The sequence below is a fragment of the Apostichopus japonicus genome, chromosome 9, assembly GCF_037975245.1.
Source record: "Apostichopus japonicus isolate 1M-3 chromosome 9, ASM3797524v1, whole genome shotgun sequence".
Lineage (NCBI taxonomy): Eukaryota > Metazoa > Echinodermata > Holothuroidea > Aspidochirotida > Stichopodidae > Apostichopus > Apostichopus japonicus.
The window spans coordinates 2,652,188-2,669,590 of NC_092569.1; the positions used below are offsets into that span (position 1 = coordinate 2,652,188).

The following is a 17,403-nucleotide window of genomic DNA, read 5'->3' on the forward strand; positions in this document are numbered from 1 at the left end:
TTGTAAATGTGACAAATGAATTTGTAATTTGAACACAAACACTTCAATGGATTCAAGTAGCCTGTGGATCACTATATTTACTGTGTCTCTTCCTAATATGGAAAAACTCTCCATATTAAACCCTCTCGTTCTCCTGAACTTAACTGGACTGTGTTTTTTCCTTTGCTTTAACGCTATGACGTGATCCGTGCATTGACATGCTAAACACATAATATCGACTTAATGGGTTTGGGGCAAATTTAAGGAGTGAAATTATCTTGTGACCAGTGAAATAAACAAATTAAATGGAAATTCAAACAAACTCTCTACATGTATGATATGCTAAAAAACAAAATTGGCAGATAAGCTAGAATGAAGAGAAGCAATCCAACAAAAATGTATCAAATATTGGATTTTTAAGTAAGAATTAAAAATGAAGTAAAAATAAATAGTATTCAATGGCATGGCAGTTCCTTGCTAAGTACTGTAAAACCAATTCATTATCCTGGAACAAGATTTCAAGTAATCAACAATGTTGATTTCAAGTGATCAACAATGTTGATTTCAAGTGATCAACAATGTTGATTTCAAGTGATCAACAATGTTGATTTCAAGTGATCAACAACATCCTTACAATGATTACCGTGAACCCAAGCAATACCAAGTGTAAATTCTGATTCATTTGTGAGTTAATAAATTTAGCCTTTGACATGGAGAAACAAATCCAGTTAAATTCAAAAGCAAATAAGAGATGCCCTCCCTACAAGAAGGAAGACATTATCTGTAAACTCTTATGTTACTGTATATCAACACTTAAAGTATGTGTTACATATTCATGGGCCATAACACTTTTGGCAGTCTTATTTCATATGGATATCGATTAAATAATCTCATTGAATTGCCCGTAATATCGGAAATGTTTCTAATTCGCATCAAATCTTCCAGATCATATGCTGGGTGTTTGGCTTGGTTAATATTTGCTGCTTTAGAAGTACCTAGAAGTGTAATATTTCAAAACAGTATTTAATTATAACTGTCGGTTGACAACCCTCATTTGCTGTAAACTGCCTGTAAACATCTCCCCCACCCGCCCGCTACGTTGCTCTGCTTTCCACCACATGGCTCTAACGTGTTTCGGCTAATCTAATGAAAGGCAGTCCAAGTGACTGTTACGGCGAGTTAAACATGTTCTACTTCTATATCAGCTGAACTAACAACTGTCCCTTTGGCCACTACTATAACATAAAAAAGAATTACCCTGGCATGGAATTGAGGCCACTGTCATACATTTCTCTTTGGATTAATGGGAAAGGAAATGAAGGGTAAAAAATAAATTATGATAATGATGTCCGAGAATATGAGGAAAAAAGGTTGATGTTAGACTTGCAAGATGATCGGAAAACCTTTTCTCTTTTGCTGTATTAATAACTAAGAAATGTGATTTAGGTTTTTATAAATTGGATGTGAGATGGGTTAAGTCATGTACGAATTAAATCTAAAAGGCCACAGGAACATTTCATATATATAAATATAATGTTTGAGTTATTCAATTTGTAAATGAAAAATGTCAAAAACAACATGTAGTAGAAACAGTAGGAAGGTTCCACTTACATTTACTGCTTGACTGTCCTTGAATGGAATGGTATATATATATATATATATATATATATATATATATATATATATATATATAATATATATATATATACATAATACATAATATATATATATATATATAATATATATCTATATATATATATATATCTATATATATATCTATCTATCTATATATATATATCTATCCGGCCGGATATATTTCAAAATCCGGCCGGATCTTTTTCAAAATCTGGCCTGAATTATTCCTTTAAAAGGTGTGGTATTAACTTAAATCAATTTAAACTATTTCCAAAAATTAATAACAACATTCAAAGTAAGGAAAAATTACGTTAAACATGTTTAATTTAATTTTCTCAATGGTCTGACCCACTGTTTCTAAAGATCAACCAAAATAATACAACTACTGTAATAATATGAAGCTATATACAACAAATACAGTTTGCAGTGAAATCATTTCTTGCAGCCTTCATCAGTTTAATATTGTGCAGTTAAATTAGACCATTCATATACTTCAGTCAAAATACTGTTCCATTGAATCTTTACTTTCCCATTATTGTTGGCATTCTCTTGGATATCTTTTGTCACCATGAAAGTTCCTAAAAGTTCATGAAAAACCTAAATCATGAAGTGTTCTAATGAACATTCAATTCCATTTTAAAGGATAGATAAAAGATAGATAAGAAGTTTCTTCCACTTCTGGAAAGGTACAATGCATTTTTTTTTTTTTTTACAGATAATATTGCAGTGGAAAAATTTGTTACCAAATAATGAATAATAAAAGACAATTCTAAATCCAGATAGTAGTGTTATTACAACAATTAAATAATCTTTTTATTCAGTATAAAGTATGAAATTTGTGACATGTAGCTTCCTGTTTTAAAACAAACTTCATAGGTAGTATGCAGTATTTTTCCAGCAAACAAATTTACATACTGTACTGTATCAAGCTTGTCAACAATTATATTGTACAAAAGTTATTTTATTAAAGAATGTAGATTACACCACTTCATATCATATTTAATCTCATAAATGGGGTCTTAATTTCACCTTCTTTATAATATGCATATACCTCACCTAAGATTTGCTCCTTGTTTCATACTTCTACTTCTTATTAATGTTTTACTTTTGTGTAATAAAAAAATCCGGTTCCGGCCGGATTTTATCCGGCCGGATTTCATGTACTATCCGGCAAAATCCGGTTCCGGCCGGATCCAAAAATTTGGATCCGGTGCATCCCTAATATATATATATATATATATATACATGTATATGTATATATATATGTATATATATATATATATATATATATATAAATATATATATATATATATATATATATATATATATATATATATATATATAATTATATAAAGGTGAGCATTAATTTGTTGAGACTAGTGGAACACTTGTAGTTGTTTCAAGGCTGACGTCATTCGTGAACGCATCTTACAACATAACGGCCTAGCGCCAACACATACGCTCAATCTCACTGGCTCGGGAATTCTCCATCCAAATGTAAACCCGGATGAAGTATGCGCATGCTGCGAAATACAGAACGCGTGGTAGGTGTTCCCAGCACATATATTAGCTTTACCTTTACCTATGAACTTTTGCTCAGCTATTTGGCTTGATTAATTCTCTCATACCTTGAATGGACTATGCAGCTACCACGTTACAATCCTCCGCATGGGTAGAAAACTGCCACAATTACTCAGGCCGCGCCACCGTGATATATATATATATATATACACACTTCCTTTTAACCGCTCTGTTAGCGTCCTAACCACAGACTGCCCTAAAAAATCTATACTCATTAAAATATCTCTAAGAGGCAGATACTTGGACGACATGGACATGTACTTGTATTGGATTGATGGTCATGTGAAAAAAAAAGTTGCCAAATGGGTGAGACAGCAAATCCAGCACTGGATTATAAATGTAAATGTCCTCGGAGTAAAAATCTTTGATCCTAAAAAAAAAAAAAAAAAAAAAAAAAAAACACTGAGGAAGAAGAAGATAGCTTGAATTTTGATCTGATCGCAATCACTTGGGACCATTTAATAAAAAGGAAAAAGACAAAAAAAAAAAGAAGATGAAACAAGAATGACCATTAAATACAATTTCCAAATACTACTTCGAGCTCCGAACAAATTCAGAAGCTCTGCTCGAATAATCAGGTTATAAGGGAACAGGATAAAGAAGATGGGGGGAAGGATAAAAAAAAAATTGACAAGTATCGGAATAGATATTAACCACCCTACAACGGTTGCCTGTCATTAATATTTGTTTCTGTATTTAATGGGTTGGTTTTCTCCATCAGGAATTTGCGGACGGAGTGACACGTCTTCTTTACAGAGTGCAGGCAGCATGGAGAGGCTTGACAGTAAGGGCATTTTTTAGACGGCTACTTGAATTTTGAAAGATTCTTTGATCCGCGGGCACGTACCGTCAATTCCGACCGATGACCTCATTGCTTCTTTTATATAAACAAAGCAAAAATTAGTTCAAAAATAAAACCAGCAATGTTGGCCGATATAAAAAGTTCGTCTGGTTTGTCTTTTACAATTTTCTCTTTTTTTTTTTTCAGTTCTCTTCTTGTTGTAATTGAGTACTGTAAATTGAGGTATTCTTCATTCATATATGCACCAGGAATTAGACTAAGAAGAGAGAAAGAAAAAACAAATTTAGGTTGTAAAATGGCGATGAATCTTCTCACGTTTCAGAACGCTTATTCCTGGCGGCCTTCTCGAGCCGGGTTTCTTCGTTAGTCTGATTGTGAGTCTCTGGACGTTTTTACCAAAACCTAACTCGTAAATTTTACTCAAAGTACAGTAAGATTGGAATTAATCCGAGACTATTAAAGACATCGGCTTAGGACTTATTTTTTTACAGGACTGATGTTAAAGGAGACACAGCTGCTTTGATCATCAGTGGTCTCTGTGATAGAAATCACTGTCACTAAATGACTTCCCCAAACAGCTAAGGCAAAATAACTAATCCATTTGTGAGATATCACAGAATTAATGCTCTTACACACACACGGCTGAAGAGTCCTATCAAGTCTAAATGTGACATCATCAAAGCCACATTTGCTTCAGTTTTTGGGTTATTATTAATTTTTTATATATTTTTTTTACATATTTTTTTTATTAATTATTTTCTGTATTAAAGATTCTGTATTGAAGGATTTAAAAAATCCTGAATCTGTAATATTTTGTAGCTCCTTAACTGACCTAGAATGATGATGTCATTTGGTTTCAGATATTATCATATCTCTATACTTGAAAATAATCAAAAGAAAAACCCATGGAGAAAGTTAAAAGGTTTCTGTTCTTAGTGACACTATGACATCACAGATTTTACACAATGACAGCTCTCAGAGAGACAATTATACTATGATATCATCACTGTCCTACAAACATATTGGTTTCCCTACAAGTTGCTCCTTTTTTCCTGGCCGTATTCTGAGACTACGTTCAACCTGTTTTTAGAGAATGACCTTTGGCACCAAATTAGTTCTGGTATGTTGTAGACACTGCTACCAGTCAAGGTTGTATAATTACTATATCCCTTTAAATGATTGAGAAATGAACCTTTAAACATCTGCGGGTCATCAATAAAAGTGTCTGGAACACTAAGTCTATTAATCACAGACCATTAGGTCAGTCACTCAAATGAAAGGTCAACATCAACAACAACAACAACAACAAAAAGCGGTCTATTTATGCCATCAAATTTAAACATGTTTAAATTACTCTCATATAAATATTTGTCTAGGACAAATGGTGTTGGATATATGTCATATAAGGTCGCTCCGTTGTTTTTCATATCAAGTTATTCCTATAAACAGACATATTTTGATTGCATTAGGACAAATGGTGTTGGATATATGTCATATAAGGTCGCTCTGTTGTTGTTCATATGAAGTTATTCCTATAAACAGACATATTTTGATTGTGTATTAGAAGTTATAACACAATTGGCTCTCATTGACATTACGCCATGCACAGAGGAGCCAACGCCATCATGAATTAAGCCCTAACGGTGCATTCCAGAGATTAAGCATGATTTTAATCGTGAATATCACAAAAAAATCAAAATGGCCGTAGAAATGTTACTAGCATTCTAATTTTTCCCCTTTTCTTCCCGAAATGTAACATATCCCATCGAAAATTCTGTCTAAAGTCAGCCTGTCAGAAATGGGTCATTAAACACAGCACCGTAAATTATTGATACATTTCATATCCCCAGAAACATCATTATTTCTTAATTAATTAATTAATTTAAATCAATAATGACTATTATCCATCTTATAAATACTGTCTGAATTCATTCATTTTGTTCTTTAACTGAACATTATTTGTGGACTCAACACATTTTGTTTCAAGTGTTTTTCTTTCCTTCGTTCTTGAGTCCTTCCCTGCATTGGGAGTATTTTAGTTGCTATTAAGCTCCAAGGGTTCCATAAGTAGCAGCACTTTCTTGAACATTTCGTTATAAATTAATTGAATTTAATAAAATTATACATCTGTCAATCTGGCTATGAATAAAAAAAAGGATAAATAAATAAACAAAATGATAGAAAACATGAAATGAAATAGAAAATCGGAATTAGAACGTGCAGTATCAAAAATCGTTGTCCACAAAGACGGACCGCCGAAACCGTCAGAACGTTACAGAAAGTTTATACCTTACCGGCATCCTTTTAAAGCAAGCTTAACTCTTAGTATCTGTTACATATGAACTACATTCACTCCCTTATCAGTTCTCTTCTTGATACAGATGTCGACATCCAATCTTCATCAAAGCTAAATATTATGGTCATGACCACCTTCCTTCCCTCAACCTAAATATTATTTTACATCCGCCGAAACAGCACGCAACATCTCGACGCCCTCCTTCAATCGTCGTCGATGTACACGCCAACTACATTTAACATTTTACGAAAACGGATTAATTACAATGGTACCCCCCCTCCCCCCCCACACAATGAACTTGAACGTATCACTGCCTTTTTTTTTTCAGGATCATAAACTTCAACCAGCTGAACCACTGCAGGTTCTCAAGAAAAAAAAAAGGTATTAATATTTCGTCCCCTTTTTTTTCCTCGTTAAAAAAATACTCGAGTATCTAACCACCTGTTATCTCCTCGTCTCCAAACCCTTACTCCTTGAACTTCAAGTAAACCAGGACAAAGTCGATGGAAGACCGTTTTTGAAACTGACCGTACGAAGACGACTTAAAGAATTTGCACATTTTTGGCTGTGATCTGTAATCGTGCATTGAGGCCACTGCAGTCGCCTTATTTTTAACTCGTTGATATGCCGAAAGCGATACACGGTTTACAGAATTAAAGCACCCAATAAACAACCGACCCATTCGCTGAGGGGCTTAAAATTGCTCTACGACAGCCTCTCTCCTCTCTCCCATTCCTTTGTCTTTGTGACAAAGCAATCCGCGTTTCTCATTCCGGACGGCTCGACCACTGCCACCACCAAATTGAAGGAATTAAGAAAAGTCAGTCCAATTTGGTGGCTGACGACGACAAGGTAAAAAGAAATGCAAGTCCATCTCTTGTTTTGCATATTCATGAGCTGGACAACAGCGGGCAATATGCGGACTCGAGTTACGCCTGATGCAGCAGAGATAAAGCCGAAGAGGAAGAGAGAGAAAACGGAGGCGAGAGCGTCTGTGTAATTACAATGACCACAAGCCAAAGGAAATCTCAAATCTCCTCACTTTACTCACAAATTGCTGTAAATGGTCACCTAGCTAGCTGCCCTAGTACCCTGCATCAAGGTTGGTGGTGGGTTCAATGACCTCAATTTAAATCATAAAAAACAAACACAAAAAAAAACTTCTCACAGTGGATGGGACTGGCACTTTTTTTCTTTCTTTCTTATCAACAAAATCTCGTTCAGATCTCAGATTGTTATGGCAAATATAAAATTTACAAGATAAATCAAAAGGGTAATGGAACCTGGTCAATATAAATATGATATTTGCTTCTTAAGCATCTTCAAGCCTAACAGGGATCGTGAAATCGTTGCCAGCCGACGAAGGTAACACTCGTCGAGACTCGCCGCTACTAAAGCGTTTCGCGACAGTTTCGTTGACTCGATTCTTTCTCATATTTCATAGAGATTCCCTAATTTACATCAATTTATTACAACTCATCTCAAATTTGTCTTCTTTTTATTGTTGCTGTGGACATTTCAATCGAATCAGAAATTGGTAAGTTTTTTCCATACAGGCCGTAGAGAGTGTCAATTCTCCTGCTCTGCTCACTGAAAATGAAGGCTCAAATGAGTTGCTCTCTTTTTATTATTAGCGGATAGAAAAAGAAATAAAAGTTAAAAAATGAAAAAAAAGAAAGAAAAAAAAGCGTCCTCTCGCCGTCCTGGTCTAGAAATTTAATATCACCACGATATATGCTCTCCTCAAAAAATATTAACAAAATTATTATTTGTGGTCAAAATGCACATAATTCAAGAGGAATCTACTATATCCACTTACTTGAAATAATGGCCTTGACGACATGCAAGCAAGCAGCTGCCTTGTGTAACTTCATGATATTGGTTTGTGTCTTGTTTTTTCAAAATAAACAAGATAAGTTTCATTAATGCGAAATATACACCTGTCTCTTCCAGGGTCTATAAACACATCATCACTGGTTAAAACCCACGGACGGACGGTGCCCTTACGAACACAACATTTTACGGCAAATTTGATCAAACGACACTTTATGACTTATCTGGTTAAATGCTGATCATGCAGTTGATGACATATTCAGTTATTCTCCTTTTTATCCCCCCTTTGTTTTGGTATCATAAATCGAAACGTTAGTCTCTATTTCTCTTGTTTTCTGCGTACGACGCACAAAGTGCATGGTCGTTTGAATCGAAAGTGACGTAGCCTAATGAAACGCTGAGTAAATAGCACTATTTCTTCTGAGCACCATGCTGCACACAAGATCGGATCATGTTTCCATGGCTGGGAGCATCTTCTTTCAGTGTTATAAGTGGGGGGTTTGTTTGTTTTGTTTTTAAATCCTAAACAGATAAGTAATTGTGAAAATACAAAATAAAGAATTGTAAAGAGAGCAAAACCAGTCTTTAAATTGGCAAATCTTTCAACATGATTTACAGAAAGGTGCATCAACATCACGAGGTGGTCAAATTTCAAGCTGCGTGATATGCTCTGTCCAGGAACCAGAGAGCCAATGGGCTATGAATAGTGATTCCTTGCCACCTCTATGTACTTATTTTTTCTTTATTTAAAAACATTCTGAAAATAATCTAACACCTTGGTATATTGATTTTATCAAGCTATGACCATTAGTTCACTGCAAGCTGGTTCTTGCACACTGTTTACCTATATATGTTAACCAGTTAACCAATGTTAATGTTAATGTTATTTTAACCAAAGTTAACCTTTGTTATCTACATCCAGTATGAAGTCCGTTCAGGCTTTACTTTTGGGATATTTTACAAGGTATTTTGCAAGGCATTTTACATGGTATTTTACATGGATTGTATTCTTCTATCAATTATGACATCAAATGACCTTTGACTAAGCTACATATTTAGGCCAAAGTAAGTTTCTTCAAAGTACTGTCAAATTGGACACAATACCAAGTTTGACTTCTTCAAAGGGTTTACCTTTTTGAAATGATTGCATTTTAAACGGTTTTCAAAGATTGCATGGTGCTATTGCTATGACCTGGGACAACCTTCGACCACTTCATGACAACTTTAAAGGTTTCGTTTCCTCATTGGAGGTGGATGTACATACAAGGAGTAGGACAATCATCCAAGCTTTACTTAGCCCAAGGACTATGTTTACAAAAATTCCTACAACAGAAGAAAGTCCCATCAACCATTGAACTCTGCAGTTAAAGGCATTGAAGACTCGCCCCAAACCGCGTGCGGCCATCTGAAAGAGTTAACTCTCTGTTGCTTGCAAGTGACGCTTTGTTTGTGTCGCTAAAAAATGCAGACAGTAATGAAACGTGATACTTTGTTATCTTTAGCTGGACCTGAGATGTCCATAGCTGTATTGTTTGTACACTGTGCTGTGGGTATTGACCGCAGCTATATGTACTGACTGTACACTAGTGTCTAATTACCGACGGTAACAAGCTGTGTGTGTATTTTCTGGGATCGATGGTGGTGTTTAACACTTCTGTTACACCTCATTCGAAACTAGGTCAAATTACTGGCATTAGACGTTTCTTTTTGCGCAAGTCTTCACATCCTTTAAGTACTGTGTTCACTAGGTTTTCCAGAACTGTATGTGGGCCATTTTATTCCAATGACCTTTGACATAAAACAACACCGTTTAGCTGTACTCATATATCAATAGGAAGCAGATCCAAGCATTATCTTTGACTGTAGCCATGTTTTGCAAGATTTTTTGCACTGTTTTAACCTCTCCAATGATTGTATTTACCATTCTTGTACACTCACTAAGATGAAATACTTCAACCAAGTGTGAAATTCGCTCGCGCATTGCATCTGGAGCAACAACCGTATTGCAACAAGATGTTCTTCTCTGATAATCTGGAGTATATATGCATGTTCGTGATAAGAATCTGGAGGATTTTAGCAATAAAACACCACCACAAATCACTGCTTCATGTTACCATGGAGGTAAAAACAGTTTTTACCTCCATGATGTGACGGAGGGGTGAGGGAAGGGCTAAAGATATCTGTAGTAATATACAGTGTACGCATAAATTGAGGGCCTCTCAAGCTAACTAAAATATCTATGAAGTTAACAAACCCAATAATTATATGGCTGAACTTACGCCTCTTCTGAGTTAATATTGACAATGTGCTCTGTTAATTATCCATATTTTGTGTTTTTAAGAGGCTCACCGTTCCGTCAACATCTCGGCATGTTAACGATCTTTGCATATTGATCGCGATGTTATGAATTTGTCTACTGGAGACGACCCCAAACATCTTTGTTTAGATACTGCCAAAAAAAACGAATGCATTTTTGCTGGAATATGAACATTTGTCAGTAGTTAACTTGAAGATTTTCTGAACACATTTGGTGATGGTGTGTATGACGGACGTTCCACGAGATAGACGCCATTTTGTATCAAGTGCAGCTGCTACTGTGGCAAAAATGCCTATCACCAAAGTGTATCATATTTCAGCAACTAAGCTAAGACTAAGCTAGGACTTTTGCCAATTCTGATATAAATTGGTCAACTTTGCTCCTGTCCGATACTAGGTTAACATTTCCTTCAAAAAATCATCCTTTCAGAATTTGCTACCTCGTCATCTGGAATCTTCCATACGCTGCCCTCTCGCTACGTACGTCTTTCCGAGCTAATTTGATACTAACATTTATCATTTCCCATAGATACATTTGATCAGACAGTTGAGGCCAATTTTTTGCCGTCAGAATAATTGAAAAGCTAGCGTTGCTATGGAGACAGCCTCACTGTACAAGGGCCAGTGACCCTGCGTGACATTTAAAGGACCGTCTGCCAGAGTCTGTAACTCAAACTGTGTTCAGGTTTCCCACGAATAATACCCCAACGAACACCTCGACTGGGAAAATAGAAACCGCAGTATTGATTTGTCGCGTGTCTTCTCAATGTCACGGGCCAGAGATCCACCTCACCTTAAATAAAACCTTCCATTGCTCTTGCCAACCTCCCTTCGATTCTCGGGGACACAGACTGATCCAATTTTTTGTTTTTTTTGTTTTACTGTTCATGAAAAATTAATGGGTTTATAACCTACTTGGTACTAAGATATCATCTGTGTCAGTGGGTCTACATGGAATCTATATCAGAGATAATGGTTCTTGACGAGCGATCAATTCCCTGGGAAGTGATGTTACGTTCTAATTTTTCCTTCTCTTTCGCATGGGTATACTATCGGCGAGGCGAACCCTCTAATTTGCGGTCGCGACTGTCACCAAACCATAAACTTCTGTGATGAGGGAAAAGGAAGAAGTTTATAAGGTATTTATAAGGTATTATAATAGTTTCTGTGTCAAACTCTCCGTCACTCACTTATAAAACAGTGAAACTTCTGGCTGAAGCTCAAAGTGTTCAAACTGCATGCTCAATTAACTTCATCACACATCTCACAATTACACAAGTTTGTATCACCAAAATGGGAAACAAGTGTCACGTTTATGAGATCTCACTCTCGCAACATCTTTGAATTATCTGAAAATTCAAAAAATTTACACAACTGTGCACAATAAATATGAAATGAAATACGTTATTTCCTACCAATGTTTTTTATTTCAAAATTCTTTCGGAAGCATTTATTGCCATCCAAAGCGGTATAGATAGGTGGTAATGTGTCTTACTGGCCTTACTTACCATGTAATACAGACTTGTATTACAGGTGGTAATGAGTCTTACTGGCCTTACATACCATAATACAGACTTGTATTACAGGCTGTAATGAGTCTTACTGGCCTTACTTACCATAGTACAGACTTGTATTATAGGTGGTAATGAGTCTTACTGGCCTTACTTACCATAGTAAAGACTTGTATTATAGGTGGTAATGAGTCTTACTGGCCTTACCATAGTACAGACTTGTATTACAGGTGGTAATGAGTCTTACTGGCCTTACTTACCATAGTACTGACTTGCATTACAGGTGGTAATGAGTCTTACTGGCCTTACTTACCATAGTACAGACTTGTATTACAGGTGGTAATGAGTCTTACTGGCCTTACCATAGTACAGACTTGTATTACAGGTGGTAATGAGTCTTACTGGCCTTACATACCATAGTACAGACTTGTATTACAGGTGGTAATGAGTCTTACTGTCCTTACTTACCATGGTACAGACTTGTATTACAGGCTGTAATGAGTCTTACTGGCCTTACTTACCATAGTAAAGTCTTGTATTACAGGTGGTAATGAGTCTTACTGGCCTTACCATAGTACAGACTTGTATTACAGGTGGTAATGAGTCTTACTGGCCTTACTTAACATAGTACAGACTTGTATTACAGGTGGTAAGTCTTACTGTCCTTACTTACCATAGTACAGACTTGTATTACAGGTGGAAATGAGTCTTACTGGCCTTACTTACCATAGTACAGACTTGTATTACAGGTGGTAATGAGTCTTACTGGCCTTACTTACCATAGAACTGACTTGTATTACAGGTGGTAATGAGTCTAACTGGCCTTACTTACCATAGTACAGACTTGTATTTCAGGTGGTAATGAGTCTTACTGGCCTTACTAACCATAGTACAGACTTGTATTACAGGCTGTAATGAGTCTTACTGGCCTTACTTACCATAGTAAAGTCTTGTATTACAGGTGGTAATGAGTCTTACTGGCCTTACCATAGTACAGACTTGTATTACAGGTGGTAAGTCTTACTGGCCTTACTTACCATAGTACAGACTTGTACTACAGGCTGTAATGAGTCTTACTGGCCTTACTTACCATAGTACTGACTTGTATTACAGGTGGTAATGAGTCTTACTGGCCTTACTTACCATAGTACAGACTTGTATTACAGGCTGTAATGAGTCTTACTGGCCTTACTTACCATAGTACTGACTTGTATTACAGGTGGTAATGAGTCTAACTGGCCTTACTTACCATAGTACAGACTTGCATTACAGGTGGTAATGAGTCTTACTGGCCTTACCATAGTACAGACTTGTATTACAGGTGGTCATGGGTCTTACTGGCCTTACCATAGAACAGACTTGTATTACAGGTGGTAATGAGTCTTACTGGCGTTACCATAGTACAGACTTGTATTACAGGTGGTAATGAGTCTTACTGGCCTTACCATAGAACAGACTTGTATTACAGGTGGTAATGAGTCTTACTGGCCTTACTTACCATAGTAAAGACTTGTATTATAGGTGGTAATGAGTCTTACTGGCCTTACCATAGTACAGACTTGTATTACAGGTGGTAATGAGTCTTACTGGCCTTACTTACCATAGTACTGACTTGTATTACAGGTGGTAATGAGTCTTACTGGCCTTACTTACCATAGTACTGACTTGTATTACAGGTGGTAATGAGTCTTACTGGCCTTACTTACCATAGTACAGACTTGTATTACAGGTGGTAATGAGTCTTACTGGCCTTACAGACAGGATGCATTGTTTTGGGAGGTTTGGAAGCAAGTTTGTGGTTAAAGTACAAAGGACACCTAGCCAATTTGGCCCATATTTAGTATATGTATTGTGTGACATATTCTCATTCAAAATCTGTTGAAATATTTTTCTTTTAGCTCTTCTTGCTTTACAGATATACACATATGAAGCTTTGATAAACCTCAGAAACTCATGAAATATGTGCCAACTATGACGCGGAGTGTTGTGCTCATCAAATATTCTTATTTTAGGCCTTAATAAGTTAACCACTGATTACAAGCCCACATATCATTTGAATAATGCGATGTTCCTCTTTTCAAAGAAGACAATAAAATATCTCCAAAAATCCTCTTAAGCCACAAACCTGTGTTCAATGTTCTTGAAAGGAAGGTTGCAAAAAACAAAGGATTAACATAACAGACAAATTAGGCAGTCACTCCCTTGCCATCATCAATGTGGATAATTGGCTTGTGTTTATTCATAAATAATTGAACTTGAATTAAGAAAAGACTTGTAAAATGGTCAATTATTGATGGATTTGGCAGCTATTTTCATGATTTCTAAACGACTGTCAGAGACCTGATTAGGACAATGTCGTTCATTGGTGTCCGTAAACCTTTTCCCCGCAAGTCAATGTCACATTTCCCACTACCCATTGAAAGTCTTGTACCTGCCCCTCAAAGATTCAATCTTCCTCCAACCCCTTGCCCCAGCCCCCTCCCTCCCATCCTTGTGAAAAATTGCAATCATTTTGCATCAGGAGTTTTCAATGTCACACTCTTGTAGCACATGTATCACCCGATGCTTGTTATTATTAATATTATTTACCAGATTTATATAGCGCTCTTTTCATGCTTAAGCATGTTCAAGAGCGCTTTACAATCACAAAAACTTAAAAAGCCCTTAAAATATGAATATGGAGAATAAAATGGACGCAGCTTAAATCTTAATATATAAATATATTAAAACAATATAGATTTACAGTGAAATTCCTAAAAAAAAAAGAAGCTTGTCCCATCTGATGTTCACATCCTTCTCCTATTGCCGTTTTTTTTTTTGCCAATTCATCGCACGATTTACAGTATTTACACCGACCACAGTACCTGATAGGGAGACACTTATGCGTGTCATCGGCAATATTTGACAAAAAAAACAAATAAGAGACCTGAAAACGTTAATCCCTTCCCGAAACATATCTGCGACGTCGGCGAAATATGCGGAAGAGGAACGCGGCAAACGAGGTCTGAGGTAATTTATCAATTACCCCAGATTTTGTGGCGAATGGAAATGATTTTTTTGGGACTGAAAAGTTTTGGAAAACTCGCTAACGGGTGGAGACAGTTCCAATTTCGTGATCGATCCGAGGAAAAGCAATTTTGACAGACGCAAGGTCAAAAAGAGGCTCATGTTTCATGTTCGATAATAATGTGGGTTACATTTTAAGCTTCTAGATCTCATGAAAAATAAACACGGTTGGATGTATATAAAGCTTCCCCGTTCAATATCTGTGAATTATTATTATTATTATTGTTTTTTCCCCCGTCCGTTCTTCGTGTCTCCGGAGGAAGAAGTCTACGCTCGCGTGACGGTGGTGTAAATTACTCTACAAATCAGTCATATTATTCGTAATCGGTCAAAATGTCAGATATGACTACAAGAAACCTTTCCAATATTATCCTTTTTTTTTTACCTCTTTCTCTCTTAGTTTTTCTTCGATCGAAACAACACCAAACATGAGAGAATCGGCCAAAACAGACACGGGGACTAGGTAGAAAATAGCGAATACGTTAAGAGTTTACACTTCGTTTATGATGGATTCATGCGCTAAAGTGACTCGAATTTATTCTTCTTGTGCATAGAGCATCTCATAACTAGACTGACAACTTTGCAACAGATGGCGGTAGAGAACAAGTTTGGTATATATCCTGTTACGTCCAATAACTTCAGCAGCATTTCAAACACTTTTCATAATTCTTGTTTTTTATTTACCTGTTTTTTTGCTTTTATTATTTTTGCCTTTGACACAGCACACCCAATGAAAATACTATAACTACACATGAATGAGAATAATACTACAGACATTGTAGCTGTGTGACACCACCACAGCTGTGCTTCGGAATACTTTTCCTCAATATAGGTTTCAACGTCCCTCCTCACCCAACGACCCCCTCCACCCTCCCCTCATTAACCCACTACTGACTCCTCCTCGACTTACCTTATATACAAATTTGTCTGGATTATGTACTTCATTCTCGTTGCTTTTGGAAATTGGTGCGCGTGGAGCGATGAAAGGACCAAACTGGGTCCTTTGTTGGACAATTTTTGATGAGAATACTCCTAGCACTGTAAAAGAAAAGGGGACAGTATTATAAGCTGACATTCATAAACAATGGCTGGTCCAAGATTTCTCAAAGAGCAGAGGAACGGGGGGGGGGGGGAGGTAGGGGGACGAGCAATACAAGATAATCCATATCAAAGTTGCTACAAACATAGTGGTACATAAGAAATCTTTTTCATATGCTTGAACTCAAGGACGTGTCAAAAGTTCATCCACCCCCTCTTCATTTGTCACGCTCAAAATTAGATGTTCGTATCTAAAGGTTTAAAAGCCTTCAGGGCATCACACGTCACATCAGCATGGTACATCCATCCACATGACTTGGCTTCTAAAAGAAAACGCCATTCATAATTTGGTTTAGAAATGTAACAGACCCTAGAGGCTTGAAGTACCCGACTAGTTTCTTCATTAAAGTGGATACAGGCCATTTCCTTCTGATGGAACTCAAGGAAAATGACACCATGATCAAAATCCCAGGATCAGAAAAGAAAAAAAAAAATAATAACATTCATGATGCCATTACATCCTGCTTTTATCTTCTTTGTCCTTTGCATATTTTTTTTTTTTTTTGCTCTTCTTTTTGGGGGTTAGGATATTATGCCAAAGGCGTTAACTGAGCTGAAATATAGTTATAGATACATTCAAGTCAACCTTACATTGAAAATTTTGACTTTATTTTGATTTGTCTGACATCACCACAGGTAATACTGTTTTTAAGACCAGACTGGTTTTTCTATACATACTGTAGTACTAGAGTCCCACTGTCTATATAACATTCTTGATCACCCCCCACCCCCCCTGGTAATTACTCTCATTAACCAACCAGGGAATCGAGGGCCGCAGGGGTGAGGGCTACCTCTCTACCAATAGTTTTGCACAGGAATAAAATTCATATGGATATGGTGCCGCCACGGCTGCATAGGCGGCGCTTTCCACACCATTACACATGGGTTTAGCTCCTGGCCCCACTATCCCACTCTCAAGCCTGTGGGGGTGGAAGGGGGGGTGGTGCCCATGACACATGGCTTTCTTTTGGAGAGTCTGTTTTGATTGATAGCAGGGAAGGTTCAATTCTCAATTCAGAGCCTTCTAACATGACTTCACAAATTCACATATTTGCTAATGACATGTTCCAGTCCCACACACCCAGAGGCATAGCTATAGGAAGTTCAGGTGGCTCATCGAACCAGCCCCCCTTCCCCCCACTGTCCAGGGGCCCCCAATGGTTGGTTCCGACATTTTGAGCTAATTGATCACAACTCTAGTCGAATTCTCAATAGTCAGACAAAACTTTGGTATATTTCTGACTTTTTTTTTCTTATTTCTGTGACAAGTGCAGCTTATATGAAGG

General features: G+C 36.7%; 1 protein-coding gene across 4 annotated transcripts in view; it reads right to left on the reverse strand.

Moving 5' to 3' along the window:
* The window catches only part of LOC139973307 (uncharacterized), a 253,733-nt gene that overhangs the window by 23,887 nt on the left and 212,443 nt on the right, over nt 1-17,403 (reverse strand). For all 4 annotated transcript variants that reach the window (XM_071979897.1, XM_071979896.1, XM_071979898.1 and 1 more), the window contains one exon: nt 15,930-16,057. In XM_071979897.1, coding sequence (XP_071835998.1) covers nt 15,930-16,057 — 128 coding nt within the window. The remainder of the gene's footprint in view (nt 1-15,929; nt 16,058-17,403) is intronic.